Source organism: Vanessa cardui, chromosome Z (genome assembly GCF_905220365.1).
Source record: "Vanessa cardui chromosome Z, ilVanCard2.1, whole genome shotgun sequence".
NCBI lineage: Eukaryota > Metazoa > Arthropoda > Insecta > Lepidoptera > Nymphalidae > Vanessa > Vanessa cardui.
In genome coordinates, this window is record NC_061154.1 from 4,736,478 (window position 1) to 4,760,707 (window position 24,230).

General features: G+C 31.7%; 1 protein-coding gene across 1 annotated transcript in view; it reads left to right on the forward strand.

Annotated features, from left to right (window-relative positions):
• Positions 1-17,631, forward strand: part of LOC124543399 (sodium channel protein Nach-like) — a 28,745-nt gene extending 11,114 nt beyond the window's left edge. Inside the window, exons 2-6 of the mRNA XM_047121616.1 lie at positions 10,488-10,599; positions 10,986-11,039; positions 13,154-13,319; positions 13,678-13,784; positions 16,714-17,631. Of these exons, the coding sequence (XP_046977572.1) occupies positions 10,488-10,599; positions 10,986-11,039; positions 13,154-13,319; positions 13,678-13,784; positions 16,714-16,991 (717 nt within the window). The 3' untranslated portion in view covers positions 16,992-17,631. The remainder of the gene's footprint in view (positions 1-10,487; positions 10,600-10,985; positions 11,040-13,153; positions 13,320-13,677; positions 13,785-16,713) is intronic.
• Positions 17,632-24,230: the final 6,599 nt, after the last annotated feature.

Consider the following 24,230-nt stretch of genomic DNA (forward strand, 5'->3'; position numbering starts at 1 on the left):
CAGTAAAACCAACTAAGAATTTGGGTTTATTAGTTTGGCAGACTGGAGCTTTACGAAATAAAATATTATGGTCGCTCTTTGTCTCATAGTTAGCTGTTACCAATTTGCCTCGCTAGGAAACCTAGTGGTCTACGTATAATTACAATTGCTTAAGTGATTGACGATTATGACAAAATAACAAAGAAATCATGCAAAACGAAATTAATGGTAAAATCTAAAAAGAAATAACTCATATTTTAAACTGGCTATATTTCTCAAGAACTAAATGAAAGTCCAGTTCATATTTTCTAGTATACCCGTTATTCAGATCCCAGACTCCTTCTCGGTTCCGTAAATAGACTTGTACATACATATCGTTCTTGGAAATCAAGAATTATTACTTTTAAAAGTTATAAATGTGTGTGTGTGTGTGTGTGTAACGTTAAGGTATTTTTCAGCGAATAGCGTTCATCCTCCGTTTTCCTGTTTACACACATTTTCAATTTTTCTACTAGTTTACACAAAGTCACAAGGAAAACAATTATTAAATATATAAGTAATCAACTGTAATTAAAATGGCACTTCGATTCCTCACTATATTCAACGCAGACGTCTCTCAAAATAAACCGTTACTACATAATGTGTTATTAATTGTTTTTAATTTGAATTTGATCATTTCGCCTGTCTGTCTGTCGCTCTTTCACGACCAAACCGCTGAACCGAATTTGATGAAGTTTGATATGAAATAAACTTGAACTCCAAGAAAGGTTACATTTTTGTGCCTAAAATATCACAACCAACAACCTAATAGTCAATCGAAGTCGCGGGCGACGAAGTAAATATTTAAATAATTTTGGTCTTATAATAATAAAATTATTTAATTAATAAAATAATATGTAATCAAAAGAATTAAAGGGAATTTCTCTTGCGTTGTGTTTGTGATTTTCCGTAGAACTATGCGATATTTTTGCAGTGTTAGATTTGGTTTTAATTCATATAATATAAATTGAAATATAATTTCAGTGGTACAGAACCAATGAAACCCAAAACATTGCCAATCAGCTTCGACCGTATTTCGTTTCAATAAATCTTAGATGACTGATAAGCTTGAATGACGTCAAAATGATTCATGCGCGTACGTCTTTTAAAATTAAATGATAATGTTTGATTCGAAAAATAATACAAATTTATTAATTCTAATATTATGTAACTCTTATATGATTTTAGTTTATAGTTTCCAGTCGGATATATGATTTATAGTATGTTTATATGTTGCGTATTTTTTAGATATACCTTACTCTGCAGATAAATGGGTTCACTCATGGAAATAGGCAAAATATTCGAATTCAAATTACATATATTAAGTAACATTTTTTGCAAATATATAAATTTCTACATACCTAAATAGTGCAATCTATATATTTTCATTTCGACATATATATTTCTGTTTGTTATACAATATATTATTTTAAATATGCTCGATTATATCAATAAACAAATAATTATAATTATTAATGTTCTTATCAATTATCTTAGATTACATTTTGTATATTTACCTTTATCAACACCATCAGCAATTAGCGAGTCAAAAAACCTTAAGGTGTAAAAAATGAATCCTAAAAAAATATTACCAAGAATTTATGGGCAAGGCTGGTGGTAATTTTTCTTGATATTATAAAAGCCACCTATACCATATAAATGGGATTAGTAAAGTAAGCAACAGCCTGTAAATTTCTCACTGTTGAGCTAAGGATTAAAAACAAGGTTAGGAACATAAGTAAATTCAAGTTAAATCAAATCAAATCTATTTTTATTCTAAAAAACTCCACAATAATGCGTTTTTGAATCGTCAATATTTAAAGACGACCTTTTCGGAAAGAAGTCTCCAGCGCGAAGTAACGGCAAGAAACTCGTATAGTTGCTCTTCTCAAGTTTAAAAACTGTTTATGTTTTACAATGCTGCATTTTAGAATGATTATTATTGTTCGGTGATGAAATCTGAGCCTTAATCCAGGCGTTTTTTCTAAACAGTATTCTTTTAATACATCATAACTAGCTTGTTTTTCAATAGAGACTTTCAGTTAATGTATACCTCTTTTTTTGATTTGATCCGCTTTAATATTGGTATGCTAAGTTGATTATAAATCATTTCAATTTCAAAAATAATCATTCGTTATTATTTTCTTTATTTTCTCTAATTTTAATTGTTCTATCATTTATTAGTCTTTAAAGGCGCTTTCGATATCAGTCAATACGAAATTATCGTTTACACTTGGCGCTGGTATAAGAGGTCAAATGGTTCCTGTTATTTTAAGGAGGATGTTTGAGGCCTGCGAGCGATGCGAGTTGCATTAATATTTAGAATATTATCATTCTACACATTGTTACGACATATCTCTTCACCGAGATATAACGCGTTCACACCCCTCTGCATTCGTTGCTAGTGTGCATTGCAGCTTGAGATCCAGGAAAAGCCCTATTTCATGTGTCCACGGCTTCAGGTTGACGAGTCTACGCCGAGAGGCGTTGGCCATCAAAATTTTTAGAAAATATTGCTGAATTAAAGTAAAATAAATTAATAATGATGCCGACTCTTAGCTTAATTATTTTTCCTGGAATTGCTATACTTATTCAATATATAAATAGATAAATTCGAAAGTAAAAAAGGGTGTAGGGTGTTTAAAAAGAAACGACTCATCCGACTTGCGATTTTTTTCAATATCTAAATTACTTATTTGTTTACGCAAATGATGTGTCATATGTTTGTTTATCATAAGTAATTTCTAACAAAAAGCGATCCAATCGCTGTGGTCGAATGATTTATCGATATATTAAATATCATATGGAAATGCATAATATAAATCGATAAAGATAGTAAAGTTTCATATCCATGAAATTATTTCCTGGTCTTTCAATTTAAAAGATAAAATTATATCTTAAAATACTCTATACAAATTATGTTGATTTTATTGATTAAGCCCGTACTTCTAGTTAATCTCAACGATATTAATAAATATTTAAGATAATTTAATACAAAGCAGGATCTTCAGTCATCTTAACGAGTATAGCAGTAGTGTTTTGTACGTTCGAATATCACTTAATACGATGAATAACGTAACTTACTTAAATGTAATGTTGTCTTAAATTTTCGCGATTATTACACATTGAAATAAAACTAGTTGTAACGGATTTGAATCGCGATTCAAATCCGTTATAACTAGTTTTATTTAAATACTTAAATGTATAATGGCATTTAGAAGATTTAAATCCTTTATTAAACAACATAGTTATGATTAATTACAGAATATATCCACTGAGATTCCAATGGATTTTGACTTAGATAACACAAGGATATGCAGTTCGTGGTAGTCACGTAAGCAATGTAAAAAGCGACCAATCAGAGCGCGACGCTTGAGTTGGTCGTTGTTGGAGTTTGTTTACATCGGTTGGAGTTGATATGTGTTTTGGTGATAATATAAAAACAGATCAAAATTTACAAGCGTTTATACGGAGTGACACTGTATATTATTTTTAACAACAGCCTGTATATATCCCGGCTAGGCTAGGGTCTTTTCTAGCTTTGAGGAGAAGATTTGGTACATATCCACGCTGTTCAAATGCGGTTTGGTGGAATACACATGTGGCAGAATTTCTATGAAATTAGATACAAGTTTCTAACGATGTTTTCCTTCACCATAGAGCTCGAGATGAATTATAAACACAAATTAAGCACATGAATTCAGTTGTGCTTGCCTGGGTTTGAGGCTGCAATCATCGGTTAAAATGCACGTGTTCTAACCACACACCGGGCCACAATGGGTCAATGCTCATGCCATTTTATTTTAGTAACATTATACTAACACCTCGCCTCATTGCCTCCACTGGTGGCAGGAGGACTGGTTCGTTTTTTGCCCATAGGATCGGAATTGCGATTCAACGGGGAAATGCTGCTAGCATTCTTGCCACCATTCCACGCGGTCAAGATTTATGCAGTAACTAGTTTTAGTTCATATTTGTATATATTTAAGCATTTAATGTTGTGAATTCTTATGTTAATAAGTATATATATACATTTAGGTAAACTCAAACATCCATCAATTATAAATAAAATGCAATAAGTAACGTTATATAATATGTGCATACATCATCATGTAGACATCTAGAAAACGATATGTATTTAATTTATTGCTATGACGTAAATACGTAGATTTAATTTTTAAAGATAAATAAAATACGAAATTCCATACATAAAGATCGAACTTGATTCCACGCTGAGTAATTGTTTCTATTTCGATATTATCTTTAAAATGTATTTTACATTTGATCGCAAAGCACAATATACCTATATATATAATAGTTTTCGGCTAGCCTCAGGAAGTGCCAAAAATAATGTATGATTTGCTTCTTTACCTTAAGTTAAAAATTTACGAGGCAAGTACCCAGGGTTATCACCCTGAGGGAACCCCGAAGAACGAAAAATTTTTTCCCCCACACGTTGACTGGAATGTATATTTTAAAAATTGACATATTTGAAGGAATAGCTAACATGTACATCAAAATACTAATGACGATAGTCAAGAGGAATATATATGCTATGACTTTAAGATAAATAAATAAATAAATAAATTTGAGACAACATCACATACATTACTCTGATCCCAATGTAAGTAGCTAAAGCACTTGTGTTATGGAAAATCAGAAGTAACGAAGGTACCACAAACACCCAGACCCAAGACAACATAGAAAACTAATGATAATCTATATCGACTCGGCCGGGAATCGAACCCGGGACCTCGGAGTGGCGTACCCTTGAAAACCGGTGTACACCACTCGACCACGGAGGTCGTCAATTGAGATTAAGAGAAAGATTGTACCATCAATCAGATTTCTAAGAATTTAACCTAACCTAAACTTAATGCCTGGCCATATGCAATTTATTTTAACATGGCAGATGAATTTTTAAAATTAAAAAATAATTTTTACATTGTTATTTTGATAAATATTTAGCAAAAGAGTCCCAGCACAGCTTGAGATTCTGATGGTGTGCAAAAGAAAAGTAAAGAAATAGCACGCAAAATATATATGTGACTGAAATGACCGTGACATTATGGGAAGTTAAATACAAGATAAAAATAAATTCTGAAGCTACTACTTAAGATAAACAATAATTCTTTAACTTATCATTTGTGACTTGTGACGCAGAACGGAACATGTCTTCTACATTCTGTTTTTAATTATTGTTATTGTTTGACATCGATTGATATAAAATATTTTATTTAATAATATACTGTGTATTTTAGTGGTATATGTAATGATGTTGTAGTAAACAGATATGTTATTAACGCGCAAAAAGTGAAGACTAGAAAACGTCCTAATTGGGACGTTTGCCTTTAGTTGTTTTACGTAGTAATACGTTTTGCGTAATTAAAACATCTACTTATCCCTTTTACTTATTGTTTTTATCAAGACTTTTACTTTTAATGAAATGTAAAAATAAACTAAAATAAACGGTCCCCGGCGCGGCACACTTTTTTCTGTTCTGTTTAGTATGGATATAACATATCTGTTTATTAGAATATCATTGGGTATATGCAATAAAATTCCTATAACTCTGAATGATCTGACATTGGAATTCTTTAGTAGCAGTAGGTTAAATAAACTGATATAAAGCAATATATACTAAATTGTTTGTCATCTGGGGTTTCGCATGCATTCTAGACATAAGATTCTTTGTCGTTTAAATTTAAGCTCGTTTCATACAAAATTCCATCGAATTCGATTCAGTAGTCTTGGCCGTGAAAGAGTACTAACAGCAAATACTTTCGCAATTATAATAAAGCTACATATAATACACAACATGGTGCAATATTTAATTTTTTTCTTTTAGGAAAAATATTTAGGCAGTTGCTTTTTGAGATATGTAATTTGAGGCTTTGCTTAGTTAATCTATTTCACCATGAGAATGTGAATTTCAGCTTTGTGAATTTAAGTGGAATCATTGTTTATAAAGGCAGCAAATGCTTTGTGTTAACAATCCATGTCTCGGTCGGCGTTGAAGGTAAACATAGTGAGGAAATTATGAAAATTTTAAATGTTTATAAATGATAGAAAAATTTGGAGTTTCTTTAAAATAATATGAGACAGTAGTTTCAATGGTTTGGTCGTGAAAGAGCGACAAACAGACAGATAGAGTTACTTTCACATTTATAATATGAGACCGAATACCATCAACGGGTCACTTAGGAGCGTCACTTTAATTTCACAAAATTTATTTTTAATTTAGTAATATTTGTCTGATAGCAACGTGCAAGTAATATGCCGTATAATTATATGTAGCCCCACACATAACTCGGTAATTATTGGTATCGGTGAACGACAGGCTCATAAGTCCTACTTTCAGATTACTTCTCATTTCATCGTAAATTACAATAAAAACTAAACTAAAAACTTTTAAAGTTTACGTTCACGACGAATATCTAACTAACATTTAAAAAGCAGTATAAAATAAATATCATCTCGAATCCTCGATAAATCAGTGGGTTCCTCCAAACGCACAATCTTCCACAGTTGATTTATATGTCTAAATAAAAGCATTTTATGGTGCAATCGTAGATACGTTTGCCTCTAACTTCCTATCACCTTGTTAAATATGGACTCAAAACGATACTGAGGCCTAAATTTACGATGAGGCGTGTAAAAGTCGCCACGACAATTCATCTTTCAACCTGATTCAGATTAGTAGGTGAACGTAAACGCTTTCATCAAATTATAAATACCGGACTAAATTAAATTAAATCAATTGTACAAGCATTTGTTTCATGTATTTCTATTCGTTTACAATAGCATATGACAGGGGTTATATGTAAACAAATATGGGATTGGATTGTCGAATTGCAGCGGCAGTGAAGGAGTCGGCACATAGCTCGTCATTGGGGACAAAATTTCTAGATTGTACTACGAAAATTTGCTTAGAAGGTGGTCTGACGATCTTGTGAGAGTCGTAGAAAACCGCTGGTTGCGGGTGGAACACTGACCAGCAATTAATGCCTTCTAACTGAGATGATGATGAAAAAGATAATAATAACCGTCGTCATTCGAATGCTTGTGTCTGTGTCTGTGTGTGGTCTTGTTTCTTTAGACTGACGAATGGCTTTTGTTGGAACCGGCTATCTGCAATGTATTTTTTGCCATCGTCAACAGCTTTATCTCAACTTAAGCTAAATTTGAGTCAGAAAGTAACGTATCAGATATTGAAGAACCGAAAGATAACATTTATCTCTCAGATCGAAACAGACGACTAATTAATGGAAAAAAATGTCCCATTCAATTTTTTTCAGATACAGGAATTTCGATAGCCCGTAATTCCGTCTAACAACCACTTGTTTCCTAACAAATACAAAACGATTACCGTTTCAGAATATAAATACTACCAATATCTAAATTACCGACAATAAACTGAATAGTTGTGTACAAATTTTAGTGAATTATTTTTCTATCGAATTATTGAATGATAGATAACAGTCCTAAGTATATTGTTTAGAAAATCTACTTCATATTTAAGTATTACAATTAATTAAACCTCGCTTCACATGAAGTGAAGTGTGACTGCACTTTATACTAAACTAGTTGTGGGACGCGGCTTCGCTCGCTTTTGAGTTGGTTGGTCATGTATCAGGCAAAAAGTAGCCTATGTCCTTCTTTGGACGTCAAGTTTGTTCCATACCAAATTTGATCAATTTACTTAATTGTTTTGGTCGAGAAGGAACAACAGACAGACATACAGAGTTACTTTCATATTTATAATATTAGTTTAGAAGTATCGATTGATAAACGTACCTAAACTTTTACTTAAAAAGATCAATTTTACCATATTCTGATAATTTGAACTTTACAGATTTATGCAGTGCATGTCATCACTCGATTGGCGTAATATAATTGTAATATTATTTTATTTGGTCTGAATATATATACACGTCTCAACTTAACGCAAATACAGCAAAGTTCCATATCCAACTCGTAGATTGAAGAGAACATGACGTTTTTCCAGCTAGAAAGTCTCCACTTGAAATTCTTGGCTTTTCTTTCTTATAATAGAGAGATTGACAAAAGCAAACTCTTTATTTTTCCTATGAATGATCCTTGATATTATTGCGAGAATAGATACATGACGAATACTATGTGGGATATTCAACTGTAATATTTAATATAGATGAATTATTTTCTATATCTGCGTAATTTAGATCTAGTATCGTCACATTATATCGCGTTAATGACCGTTGACGTATAACGTTCAAAGATACGCCATATACAACCCAGATAATCTTAATATCTTGAAAATGTATCAAATATTTTTGTAATTATTACATAGATATATCTTTTTGATTAATCTACATTAAATATATTTTCAAAAACATAAAAATCTGACTTAACAGTCTTTTTTGCTTTCATGAAATTCTGTACAGCTTCAAGCTTCTTCAGCTCTGAGCTATACCAAACCCAATGTGAAACAATAAAAAAAATTGTTATTTTTAATGATAAGATACCTTTTCCGTCAGTCTTGCCAACAAATCTATGTTTAGTTTAGTTATTGTAACTGAATATGAATATGTTAAGATCTGACTCAAGACAACAATATAAGTCTTTAATTGTGAAATTAATTATTTATTAACAGTTTTATCCGCTAATTTCATCGATAATCGGAAAGGAAACAGGTGAATATGATAACTGATGGACAACGCCCCATTTGTGACTAGATAATGACTACCAGATAATGAACCATTAGAAAAATCACAAGGAATCTTAGTATATTAGTATATAGCTTTATTGTATTTATTGTAAAAGTAGAGGTAAAGTCATTTTTTTATTCGTTTCGGCCTCTCTGGCCTGTTATTAAAATCATCCTGCAAATCAAAATTATACATGTAGTATGTAATTATACGTGTAGTATTACACATGTAGTACCACGTCAAACCTTAAAGGAAATGCTAATAAAAATGAAGAGGTATACACAAAACCTATCAAAAACAAGCGAAAAAATAACTTTTTTTTTTCTCTGAAATAAGCACCTCTGACTTGCTAAAATAATGAGTACAATTGGGTATGGTTACATATTTATACACTATACGCGCTTGCGCGTTGCCTAGTTCTTGACATTACTTGACGTGTTGACCATACATGGGCCATACTCTTATACTTCTCGATACAAAGAATATAGGTTTGTCTTGTACTTTATATGGGCATATTTCAATATGTCACTGAATCACCTTCTACTGATTCTGTAAAGTCGTTCAATAATATTTTATTTCCACAAAAATTAGTGATTAAAAATGACCAATAAAAGGGAACACAATATTCAAATCTGAATTTTTACTCTTTAAATTATTTTGTTTGCTATCTTTGAATTATAGAAACTTTACCTAGTTATTTTTGCTTTTTTTATTATATATTTACATATATAAAATGTTAGTTTGTGTGTGTCTGTAAGTGATGAAGGGGTTACATTCGCACTTTGTGTTTTATCGATTATATGGTTGAATGCTAAGACCTGAAAAGTAGTGCTTTTGCCAAGTGAATAATAAATGATGTCCAACCGACACGTTTAATGTGTCATTATTTATAAAATAGTTTGTTATTCGAAATTTCATAGCAGCAACCAGTAGTGGATTGTATTCCGATAAAGAGTTTAGAGCATTTAATATTGAATTAAATTATACCCCATAAATAGTACTTACAGCGAATTTTTTTATGTATATAATGTTAAGAAGATGCTACTTTGTTATAAGGTTACATATGACCTATCTTTCTGTTTAATTAAGATTAAAATTAATTTAGGGCTATTATGTATCGACTTGTCGAAATCTTAAAGTAGGAATTACAGCAGACAACAGCAATTTGTGACAAAGTTTTTCCAAATTAACTCAAGTCATTTTGTATTTATTTCTGATATAAATTAGTTGAAGTCGTACCATCGAGGATATCGGTGATCATTTGCATTTTTGTAGACATTACACACATTACTTTATTATCTGTTTCATAAGTTTGTAATCAACTTCTATCAGAAGTTAATTGTAATTAGATATAATAAAGACCAACTTTAATAATGGTATTGATAGTGACCATGTCAGACAAATTGTTTGGTAATCCTTGATAGAAAAATCCAGAAACTTTTTATCAACGTAAAGACATACTCGGCCAAAATTCGATATGTTGAAAAGTATGAAAACGCTTTTGAAGTCCTTTGGAGGGAATTCTTATGATATCAAATCGAGCTATGTGCTAAATTTCACAGGGAAATTTGATTTCCGCTCTTCGGAAGTCACGTTTTCCATAGCAGGTCATAGCAGTAACGACATTGAAAGGATAAAAATTGCCATACTACACTAATGAGGAAGTTACCAGCTCCAAAAAATCTAGCTATTAGGTTTGCCTCATTTAACATTTACCTACTCACCTCTCACCACTGGCATGCTCAGTGTTGAAAAATTTATTAAAAAAATGTTTTATTTCAGATACAACTAGCAAACTTTCGTTATTATTCATTTCACAACTGTATGGCTTTACGTAAAGTACAAATTTTGATGAACACATGTAATTGTGTTCCTTTCTTCTTCCCGCAGAAAGGTGAGTATTGTTTTAAATTTTACTAGATCTCTAATATTAGGTTTAACTTTAAAAATATAAATGCTTCGTATAAGGAAATAAATAGAGCAATTAATGGTCCTGCTCACTCACCTTTGGAGACGAGCTTGCACAATATAAACGTAATTATTATCTTTTGGCTAAACGTATTGCATTTTTTAATGAGATTATATGATCAGCTGCTTCAAACTTATTCATCTTTGCTTATGATGCATTTTATTCAAATTCGAATGCTTCCAGAAAGTCTTCAAAATAATCTATGTAACCCTGATAGTAATTATTTATTTACTGAATCACACGTATAATATGTACTAAAAAAATCTTAATATTTTTATAACATTCAACGTAACTGCGTTATATTGTTTCAGATTATGGCAGAATTTGCAATTTTCATGACATCGAATGCCTGGAAAAAGTAATAAGTATGTAGTCAATAATAACAATTAAAGTTTATAAAGTCAAGTTAAAAAAAAAAATCGCCACACCAGTGAATATTGAGGTTGCACGGTGGCTCACTAAAACATAAAGACGCCTTCAGTGAATTTCCAATAATCCTTGAATAGCTCAAGCAAAACGGTAACAACGCTATTTTGCATAGACTCAGTCAGTCCTCCACACTCCAAAGATGATTTAAAATTCCAGCCCTCATGGTCTAAAAAACTAATGGATACCAATATATTACGAATGAATCAAGTCAATTATGGAGATAAAACAAATATGCAGTATATCAAATATGAAGTACCAATTCAGTGCAAAGTCACTTCAAGAAACTTCTAGAAAATTTGTATGGCCTCTTTAGAGCGACCAGAAAAAAGGACCTTAATTTCCATATGTACTTAAATGTTCTTGCGACCTTTCGGATTGATTCCGGAAGAGAAGGCTTAACCCTTATTCCTTTTAAAGCCATAAGTATAGTTTCCGGCAAAACTTAATTTTGTGATGGCTAAAAGAAGGATGTTGCCATTATAGTTTGTCATGGGTTACAAACAAAAGCGCGGTCTGCCGTGTATTGCATTATGTGCTGACATCATGCAATACACTGAAGACTAAGCTGTTTTGTATTTAGGCTAGAAATTGTTTACGTAAGGACAGCTTACGTATGGGATATGACATTAAAATAAGGAAAAACGGTTTTAATTACGAAGGTTTCATTCAAACAGCAAAATAATTATTAGCTAGGTCCGAAGTACAAGTCGTCACATACATTTATGTCTAGGGCACTGATATAAAATCATTACTTTTCTACGATTTCATTAACAAATAGTTTTTTCTCCTTTTTTATAATTATGACATTTACGGTACATCTATTCGGAAATATTTTTATTTGAAAAATGTTGGACCTCCTTACTCAAAAATTTTCACATTTTAGGTGGAATACAAAATAATATTACACGTGTAACATACACCGTCAGCGCTCGTTTACTAGATATTCACATTTTCGTATTGTTCAGTTTTCACTAGTTCATATTCAAAAAGGCGAGTTTCAATAACAAGCTGAAACTAAACTGTAAACCTCAAACAAGTTTCGTTATTCAGAACAGCGGAAATTGATAATGGGATATGACCGCTGGTATCTTGCATTAAATATCAAAATCGATATTTACAACGATATGCGTGGGGGTACACTCTATAATATGTGCAGGAAGTAAAACATATTGTTTATACATAATAAAAGCCTATAAATTTCCCACTGCTGGGCTAAGACCTCCTCTTCTTTTGAGAAGGTTCCGAGCATATTCAGCCACGCTGCTCCAATGCGGTTAGACTTACATGTGGCAGAATTTCGTTGAAATTAGATAAGGTTTCCTCACGATGCTTTCCTTCACCGCCGAACCTGAGATAAATTATAAACACAAAATAAGCACATGAAAATTTCAGTGGTGCTCGCTTAGGTTTTAAGCCGCAATCATGCGCTATAACCACTGGGCTATCTTGGCTATTTATAAAATAATTATCTATAAATAAATAATAATAGATTATTTATAAAATCATTTAGATTTTATAATGATAAAATAACGACTTTATTAAAGACGGAAATAACTATCGGTAATTTTAAGATAACTGTTAGTCGTAGAATAAGTATTGGAAGTTTTTCCTAATTCATCTTTCCTTGTTTGGTCGTCTTTATCTATAACGATAACAACTTAACTTTAATTATTACTTAGAAATAGAAAATGTAAGTGTGTAATGTGAGAGTAATTATCATGTGTGTTCAGTGTGTGCAGTTTTTGTTTTTGTTACTTGAAAGATATTTTAGTAAATATGTTCGGCATAACAAGATCGCGGGCTATGTTCCTGTATTTTTGACGTAAACTTGAGCCGAAATTTTCCATTTCACGATTTCGAATCCCGTTAGAGCTAAAGTTAAGCCAGAGAAAAGTTTTTAATCATCATTATCAACATCATCGCCTCCCCAAATGCACACCACAGTGGTCTCTCTTCGGCTACTGATATCCAGGTCATGCCAGTCGTCACTCCATCTCGCCTGAGGACGTTTTTTTTAAGTTTAAGTTTTCAATTATTTTTTTTATTGTAGATCCAGCTTATTTAAACGAAAATGGTGAAAATAATGATAATCAGGAAAAAGGTGATCAAAGTGATTTAATTAACTGTATGCCGGAGTGTGAACATTTCGACTACCCATTGGAAGTGGCCTTGGGGAGGCTGTCTAAACATATTCCTCTCAGCGCGACGGCGTTCTTGTAAGACTATTCATATATACGTCTGTTTTCATTAAATATTATATAGGATATACCTTTTGGATTGGAGGACTTGACTTCTAAAAAGAGTGCCTACGGTTTTTAACTACGTTTTTCAGAAAATACGCGACTATGATTTGTCCCTTCTCTCATTGTAAATTTGAAATGACTTGTCATTATTAATGTGCAAATTCCTACATAATAATAATTGAGTATAGTTCTTAATAAAGAGATTCAGTAGATACTTTAAGCATTGTGATGTTTTCATCATAATTTTATTAAGTCTGCAGGTCATATAATTGAATTTACATTTTTATCTCTTAAAAGGATTCATCTGTAATGTTAATAATGTCTGTTTTAGTGAAAACATTGATCTCGAGAATCGTTCGGTTGTAAATGTGTTCTTCAACGATCTGGTCGCTACGCGCTACCGCCGTGATGTTTACTTGAACTGGCAGAATATATTAGGTAATTTCAGATTTTATTTATAATAAATGTTTATTATTAATCTAGTCGCTAGCTTATCAACGGACCTTTAAATATTAAAAATAAAAAAATTACCAATACGTAATTTTACTGTACGCGACTGGAACCTTTTCGAGCATGATTTGGTGTGTATATTTCGTTTTGTTATTTATGCAGGAGATTCCGCTGCGTGATGCACTGTTAATCAAGACACACACTTATTTGCTAGCGGGTTGTAGTACAATTATAAAGATATGAGAGCGTAAAAGGCATATAGTAGTGTAGTGTAGTGTTATGCATCAGCTCACATTGTGTTGCGCAATATATCCCGCGGAGCTGACTCGTCTTATCTTCCAGATAGCTTCGCGGGTATTTCTTCTACTTAAACTTCAGGTTATAAACGTTCCTCCTATGTCGTCCCTAAAATTCCATCATCATCCTGCCCATATCCCATTTTGATTTGGGGTTGGTGAAGCATGTCTTCATCCTGTCTGACGTCATCTCATAAATAACATGATTTCCAGCCATATCGTCTTTCACACAATTCATCCATCTTTTTTTTTGGTCATCCCCCTCCTCTATATCCATCCACGTCCGTGCTGAAGATTCTCCTTACAACATAGTCCTTATTCCTCGGCAAAGCAATTGTTTCCTGAAATTATTAATTAAAATACCTAATGTAGCATTGTCACATACATCTGTGTCTGTGTGTAGTGATTGATAGATAGTTTTTTGTATTGATATTAAATTTGCAATAACCCGCCACTAGATAGCGCTGCAACATTTTATCTTCTATACCGTTCCAGCGAACGTAATACATACTGTCAAATACGTTATACATTATGATTGCATTGACGCAATATACGTATTTCTCTCGAGATTAACTCTTCTGAGTAGTAATCTGATCGTTCTGTTTCAATTTATCTAAAAATCTGTTTCATATCACGAACGATAAAATCGGAGACGTAGGTTTTTTTATTTTCGTTAGAAGTGAGACGTATTTCAAGTGCTCCATTGACGCTCATTACAAGATCACTCCGAAAATAAATCCGTGGACTGTCAAATAACGTTTAAACTTCCGCCTTTATGTTATTTAACGTTCAATAAAATGCTTGTATGCCATTACTTAGCCGTTAGAGTTAATACAAACTTATTTTTTTAATTTCTAGTATACGTTTGAACATTCAGCCAAAAAGTAACGGGCTATAAATATCCTGCTGTGCTGTCTCTTGTCTTGTTCACCGCCCCCCTTCGGTTAAGATTTACATTTTCTGATCCTACCTTAGTCTCCTTGGGAGAACCCCACTGTAGTGGGATTGTGTTTTAGTCATCTATAATTCTCATTAGATTTGAAAATGACAGTTTATTCATTTGATAAACCAGTTAGGCTTTTTCTATCAAAATCCGAATAAAGTGACGAGTGAAATATTTAAAAAAAACAGCGATGTTACTGTATAGATAGATTTATAGTACTTCAGCAGACGTATGTATAGAAAAAAAAAACAGAAAGCAAATAGCAGGCACACATTTACACAAGTATATTGTGATATTATTCTGTAAACATACGAAAAACATTAATTATTTCGATCATATCGGAGTGATATGCGATATCGGCTATGATAATTATAATACTCAGAGGATACAAGTATCAAAACAACGTATCAAAGTTATTTGACTTAGGACCTTTCGCGAGTGTAATATGAAATAAATTCCTACGGAAATGTGCCACCTACTGAATAGATTCCGCTTTAGCTACAGGAAAACATTTTAAAGATCAGTGTCGGTATAGAAATTGTATACGAATTTAACCTTGGAAATCGAGCTGAGCGATCTTCATTTGTTACTCTCTTAAGCCTTTATGTATTATTAATGGCTGTTGTCAGCAATTTTCTTTATTTTTTCATTTGTTAAAGGTAGGCAATGACAAATGAAACAATTATCATAATCTAAACGATTGTTTACAAAGTGTCGTTTTATATCAGGCGGGAATTTGCGTTCGATGATTCTAGAAGATTATCCAATAAACAAATTAAGAGAAATGTCGACATTAGTGACCTTAAAAATATAATACGCAAGTAATTTCCAAAGCGGTGGTAGATGTTTGACTATCATTGACTTTGACTTTTGAGTCCCCTTCTATCTGTTATTACTGTTGTAATTAATTACACGAGGACCTAATTGTTGTACTAATTTGGATACTAAGGAAGTTGCCCTTCCGTAGCAAAAAGCCCTTGAGCCCTTAAGTAGGGACTCATATTTTGGATATAAAACAAGTTTAACTGTTAAAATCAAAATCAACACCAGTAGATATATTCTATTAAAAATTAAATCAACGGAAAAACCTTCAAATGCCATTCCATGAGAGTTAATCACATCTAAAGATCTTCTAGCCTCTTAAATTTTTCCTTTGAGATAAGTTTGATTTTAGAAGTTTTTTTTCTGTTATCTTTATGGTACACGGTGACACCGAAGTAGTCATTATTACTTGCACATTTATTGGACCAACTAAAGGATCTATGTAAGAAATCCAATTTACGTCTCTTGTATTTGCTATTATCACTATGGGTATATATATTTTAAGGTTGAATGACGAATAAATGACTGATATCTTTTAGGCCAGTTTTCCACAACTCTGCAATAAGGAACTTATTCACAGATATTTTCTAGTCTGTTCTTCTTTTCACATTTTGTTGCACAATATATTTGTGTGGTACATATACATTATTTATGGATATGTAGAAAAAGTGTCGTACATACCACGAAAGAAATTAAAGCAAACAGGCCAAGTTTATTGCGACATATAAATTTATTAGTGTGTGTGTGCGTGTATTTAGAGGTCAACTGTTGGCTACTATTTGTTTTGACGCGTTCTTAGGTCTCTCCTCTATCATATACGTATAACTAATCAAGGTGTATAATATATTTATTTCAGCGGCTTTCGGAGGTCTTCTCAGCCTCATGCTGGGCTTTACCCTCATTTCTGGATTTGACTTCGTATTATTTTTCTCGTTCAAAGTAATATATGATTCTATATCAAGATTCTTTATCACCAACGAGCGTTATGATTCATCGTCTACCGGTCATAAAGGTTTTATATTAAATATCGAAGAGCACAAGAAAGACAATTGGGTGAGACAGACGAAGAAAACAAAGTTACACGACGAAATGGAAAAGAAAAACAAGCTGGAACGGTACATTCATCGATACTAGTTTAACTTCTAGTTATAATTTTGATACTTTAAGTTAAATTTAATAGTTTCTAAGATCATATTGCAGAATTCGTAAATTAAAAACAATTTAATCAAATTACCTAAGCTATAATCACCTAAGTATTTGTATATATAATACATAATCCTTATTGTTCTCATCCCACGCGATTAGGCCGCTCGCGCTATGACGCGTTATGACCATCATTTTCCTTTTTGCCTTTACGTAATTAGACCCCTGAAGAACCGCCATACTGGTACAAATGAAATAATATTTTGTGTCATAATCTCCCGGTCTATTATGATATATTATAGTTCACACTCTTCTCGACAGAAAATATCTGATAACATTTTGGACAAGACATTTGAAAACTCCAACGAATGATCCATCTTTGGGTTCAAGCTTGCTGTATACTTTCATTAAATTCAGTACAGTGGTTTATCCGTGAATGCATAATATATGGACAAATGTAATTTCAGTAGTTCGGGATGGCCAAAACATTATTATCGTTTTACAATGATGCTCCAATCTCTCTATCTTTTGTTAGAATGCCACACTATCGCCCAATTGTTTTGTAATGACAGCTCAATCTTTTTTAAAATAAGAAATAGTGTTACATGCCAGTATTAAATGCTATGCCATATAAAATAGTGTTAATAACAGTTTTACAAATTATTGGTAAATTAATTATAATAATAATTGTATATTATAAAGTAAATTCAATAGCTTCTGCTATATTCATAATATGCAATAATAATGTGATATAAATTTTGATATAGAATCAAATGTCATAACACCGTATTGATTACTCTGTAACACAAAGTTATTTTTAATGAATAATGAGTATTGATGTTAATTTCTAATTAAATCGTTAATCTATATTTTAATTTATAATTATAATATTATATATGTATATTGCATCTTCACCGAGTTGGTATAGTGGAATTTGCAAATGAGTTTTCTTTTTTTTTTTAACAACATCACATACATTACTCTAATCCCAATGTAAGTAGCTGAAGCACTTGTGTTATGGAAATCAGAAGTAACGACGGTACCACAAACACCCAGACCCAAGACAACATAGAAAACTTTTGGTAATCTCATCATCAATCTCATCTCATCGAATCGGCCGGGAATCGAACCCGGGACCTCAGAGTGGCGTACCCATGAAAACCGGTGTACACACCACTCGACCATGGAGGTCGTCGAACTCCATTACATTACTCCGTTACATCCAAATCTATGACGGGAAACATCTATTTCTTTAAAATAAGTTGTTGTAAGTGTCTTATGTAAGCAATGGAATAAATGTTATATAAAAATAAACGTGTTTTCTTTCACGATTTCTATTGTAAACTTGTGACATAACCGTTGGTTGGATGCGATATTTTCAATATAAGGAAAAAGAATATTGAAAATTATTTGCTGAAATTAAATTTATCATAATGTAGTCTGATAAAATGTCTTACTTAAAATATATAGATAGTTCAATCCGCGATGACGCGGCCGGCACTCGTATTATCAACTGCTACAGTGCAATATAAGCTAGTGTGTGTTATATTACTATTTATGTAGCTACGTGGGTGGACGCACACTAACAAAAAACACTAATATACTGAAATATGCTCTACTAAATATTTCTGGCATTACATAATAATATTTTTATCTACTATCTAATTTAAACTTGATCTTGCATATTTACTGTACATACGTATATCCATCCAATGACGATAAAAAAAAATGTGTAATTTCAGTAGTTCGGGATGGCCAAAATAATATTATCGTTTTACAATGATGCTTCAATGTCTCTATCTTTTTCTAGAATGCACGCTATCGTCCAATTGTTTTCTAATGACAGCTCAATCATATTTAAAATAAGAAATAGTGTTACATGCCAGTATTAAACGCTATGCCATATAAAATAATAATAATTACAGTTTTACAAATTATTGATCAATTAATTACAATAATAATTATATATAATAAAGTAAATTCAATAGCACCTGCGATATTAATAATATGCAATAATAATGTGATATAAATTATAATATAGAATCAAATGTCATAACCGTATTGAAGGCTAAGGTTACTCTCGTAACACATGATAAATTTATTATAAAATTATTGAAAATTAAATATAATAGTTTTGATTATTACTTAATGCATATATATTAACTAACCTGTCCGGCGCGTGACAGTTTTACGTTTTCGCATTTTTGTTTCTTTTTTTCTCAACTTGCCGAGGCATTGAGGCGATGACTTCAACGTTATTCAATTAAGAACTTGATTTCATTTACAAGTTATTTATAAAAATTAGGACTGGCAACATCATTTCTGTTCGTATGTTTTCCTGAATGCATAATTTAATTGCATATTAATAATATATGTTATTCTTCTCGTGTGCTCTTCCTGAAGGGAGCCTTACCCTCGATATCGTATAGTTCTAGTACCTACTTTTAAACTTGCTTCAAATATTAATTTACGGCAATTCTATACATATTGTTGAGCAGAGATGGCTCAGTAGTTAGAATGCGTGCATCTTAACCTGATGATTTTGGGTTCAAACCCAGGAAAGCACCACTATTTATATATGTGCTTAATTTGCGTTTATAATTCATTCATAATTTATCTCGTGCTCGGCGGTGAAGGAAAACATCGTGAGGAAACTTGCATGTGTCTCATTTCATCGAAATTCTCCCTACCACATGTGCATTTCACCAATTCGCATTGGAACAGCGTGGTGGAATATGTTCTAAGCCCTCCCCTTAATAGGAAAGGAGGCCTTAGCTCAGCAGTGGGAAATTTACTGGTAGTTACTTTACTACAATTCATATTATTTCCTGAAATAAATTCTAGTGATTGTGGTTTCAGATTGTTTGTCCTTTCTATATTATTTATTTTGCATAAAAGAAACAATATACCGTATTCTGTTTTTAAATATTATTTAACCGAGTAAATTTAAATAAAATTTCGGGGTATGTTAATTGCTGACTTCATGGAAAATACGTTGTTTTTAACCATATTGAAAATATTCTTATATGAGAAAGCAGTGCAAATATTCCAAGTAAAGCACCGAAACTGGCTGGAATGAATCAAATAATGAATGTCAAAGAAACATTGGACTTAATATTTGGTAGTTCCTAAGAAGGATATACGTATGGAAAATGTATTGCACTTTTTAACATGCTCTGTAATTAAAATTGTGACTAAAGTGTAGTGAGCTTCTTCTTAGTTCCCATTTATATTTTATAACGTGTAAATTTCATTCCACGCTTGAAAACAACTGTACAAAAGTTCTTTTAAGAATCTATTTGAATAAAGAATATTTTGTTTTTTTAATTTATTGATATACGTGACTATCTAGATAATGATAGCAATCGTTGTTTTTGAAAATATTTTATTCACAAAAAAATGCAAGTGCTACGTGACAAGCAACAACTACAAAATAGTTGTGTATACATTACGGTCGGTAATCGGCGTGAAACCTTTTTCTAAAAACACACTAACTAATATAATGATAAAAAACCTATTTACACTTTTTATACTTCATAATATCATAATCATTATTTATATAAAAACAATTCTTTGAGACTAGCCTTCGATACGGTGTTATGTGATTTGGTTCTGTATTATTGATTGTATCACGTTTTTGCATATTATAAATATAGCAGGGACTATTGAATTTAATTATATATATAGAATTATTGTTGTAATTAATTGATCAATAATTTGTAAAATTGTTATTAATATTATTTTGTATGACATAGCATTTAATACGGGCATGTAACACTGGTTCTTATTTTAAAAATTATTGAGCTGTCATTGGAAAACAATTGGGCGATTGCGTGGCATTGTGACAAAAGATAATATTATTAATATATATTTTAACACAGAGATCAAGTGTACTTAATTAACAATCGCAATGATACGATTTCTCTGTCAGACTAATGCTAGGACACTCGCTGTATTAGTTGAATGTCAGCCTTAGGGTTGCTAAGACACAAAGGTCCCTCAGTATGTGCAAGGCTTCGAATCTCCATTTCCTTTGTTCAACATTACATACGTATGCGAAACTAAGTCAGGATATAAGCAAATCTGTAGAGGAAGTCGATTTCAACTCGAATTGTATATCGTCGTATCGATTTGAATCTCTGTTATATGCAAGTGTATGTTGTTCGAATGATATATAAGTAAACTAGTTGAAGTCCCTGGCATTCCTTGCGTTTGAGGGGTCGGTAGAATGACAAACAGAGTTACTAGTAGGTACTGTCAAAGTTTTTACATTTCTACTGAAAATACTTTGACAGATAATGGTTAAGATCTGCTAACACCTATAGATAACGGGCACTATAAGAACTGTTAATCATCTCATAAATGGGATGAATATTAATTACATAATTACTGCTCTATAAAAAAAATAATGATTTTTATATATTTTTATCTTTAATTAAATGTGTAAAAAATTATTTAAATTATTACTTTTATTCCTAATACAGTGACATTTAATATTCCTAACTTTTTTAATTACAATCAAATGTCTAAAATAATTTAAAATAACATTTCAAGGAAAATTTAAAAATAACTCAAAGGATTGGTTTATTTTTAACTTAAACTATTATCATGTTAATATTTTATTTATATTACATTAATGGTATAAATATTGAGGATTTTAAATTAATCCATAGTTGTAATAAGGTACGAATGACATCAAAAGCGTCGCAACGAATCGCGTCACCGCGCATTCTGTAGTCCTTCAATTAATTAAATTATATACCCAATATTTTCTTGGAATGCATAAACTCAGGAACTCTCACATTGGCCAGCATATTGTGTTATTAGATCCAAATAAGGACTTTATTGTTGTGTATTGTTTGCTATATGTAAAATATGCTGCGGCGCGTTTGATGTGAATCGTTCCTAACTATAATCACTGGTTTATTTCTTATCATTATTTTCTGTTGACTTAGTGTCTTAAGTACGACGGTCTCCCGATATTCATTATCTTAACTGATACTCACATCATTTATGAATTTACGATTATCTTAGTGTTATCTATGAAATTAATTCGTTAAGAAATGCTCTTACTGTTCCTGTTATCGATTGACGCGCCCACGGGGTAAGGCAGGCACGAAATGGCATGCCGCTCTCTTACACCAGATTTTCAACTTCGCTTTTTTGTATAGCGAGACGCGTGTACCAAAAATTGATTTCATCATTTGTTATATTCTACAAAATTTTTCGTTCTATGTTTTTATTTAACTCTATATATTTTTAATTTAGTAGTATTATAAAATATTACAAGAACTGTCAATTTCAATGTTGTAAGTCTTTTTTTATAGTTTACATCGTACCTTAGAAGATAGATACATACCATTGCGGTGTCTATAAATTTCTCATAAATGATATAGGTTTAGCCAGGTTTAGTCTAGCTTTTCAGGCTGCGGATCTCGAGAACTCGCAATCGTAAGTTAGGTAGTTACAAGTATCTAAGGGTGCCATGGAAAGCAAAAAATATCATATAGGTGTGGTTATGGTTATACTTGCAGAACAGATTAAATTTAGTAAGCCTCTTTTGGCATCCTGTAAAAACTCAAAGAAATGTCAAAATAATCCGATGTAAAAATAATAAGCATCATTATAAGCCTCAGATAATTTTTTTGAGGAGGATTTTATTTAGTTTAATTTTATTCACATTAATTTTTAAACTTTCGTGTTTTAAGGAAAGTAGTTTTTTTCTATAGGGCTAAGTCAGCCGATGTATTAAAAGCAGAGGAAGATTTTTATTAAGTTTACGCGCGCTCTTCTCAGCGTTTCCTTGCAATCGTTCGATGCGGAAAATCGCCTGTAACTACGTTGTCTCTACGTGGGATCAACACTCGTCGCTTGACATGTTCCGAATCCCGGATATTGTTATTTTTGCCTTTCAAGTTCTGTCCTACTGCGTTTATATTATTTTATATTATGTTTCTTAGCCTAGTGAGCGCTTTGTGTTTCTTGAAAACAAATACTCGTAGTGCAATTCCATCAATCGTAGGCAAGTTTATTTAGTAGTACCGTTGGTAAATAGTTAGTTAATGTAAACCGGATATGTAGTATAATCAAGAGGAAAGGTATAAGTTAAAAAACATGGCTGATTTTGTTTCCTTTCATAGTATACTTTCTATATTTAGTAGCTTTTTATGTTGTTAACATTACGTACACGTAAGGAAAGTGAGTCCACTATGTTTAAAATGTAATGTTAACGAGTTCATTGCGAGGCCTAAAATTTCATCAGAGATAATAATGTCGAAGATCCATCAGTTTTATATAGTAACAATACCTATTTATTTCTTTAAACTCATCTGCCGTATATTTTCACCATAATAATTAAATGTATTGTTTGAATTTGTTAATATTTAATTTTTATTTTGTTATGTATAATGTGACCATCGTTGTTGAGTTTACAATAACTGATTCTTATAGATTAAATAGCACATCTATTTAATCTATAAGAAATGATAATTGTAAACTTGTTTGTGGTTACAATAAATTAAAAAAAAAAGAAACGACCTATACTGTAGTTTCAAATCTATCAAATCTCGTAATAAAGGAAGGAAAGGAAACAAACTTGAGTATAACAAATATTCGAATGTTAATCGGCTGTAACATCGTATTGAAATCCAGCAATTATTTTTCCATCCCAAAAATGTGGCCTTACCCTATGATGACGTTATTTTTATGTTGTTATTATTTTTCCACAGAGGTGTCGTTAATACATCATATTTAGAATTTTATGTATTTTATTTTAAAGTACTTGCATTTTATTTCAAGGCAGCATCATAATCTTAACATGCCGATTTACGCTCCGTTACCGTACGCGATATGTAAATGGTGACCGTATAGTACGAGCTGGTATCGAGTAAATAATAAATTTAATATATAAACACTAATAGTTGTTGATAACGCTTCAACTACAATTCGTTGCGGAACTCCGCCCACATGTAAGCAATCGTAAACAAGATATAATTGGTTCGAAATACAAAATATCACGCTATGTGAATCAACAACATACCTCTTTTTATCAAATGATAATAGGAAACAAAGCAAAATTTATCAAAAAAAAAAATTATATATGTATTTTGCTTTGCGTTATTTTGGATGCGTTTATCCAACGAACTTTATTCGATAATTCGTCTAAAATTTGCATTAAATTAAATTAGACTCTAGATCCATTGACACATGAAAAAAAGAACGTGCCTTTGT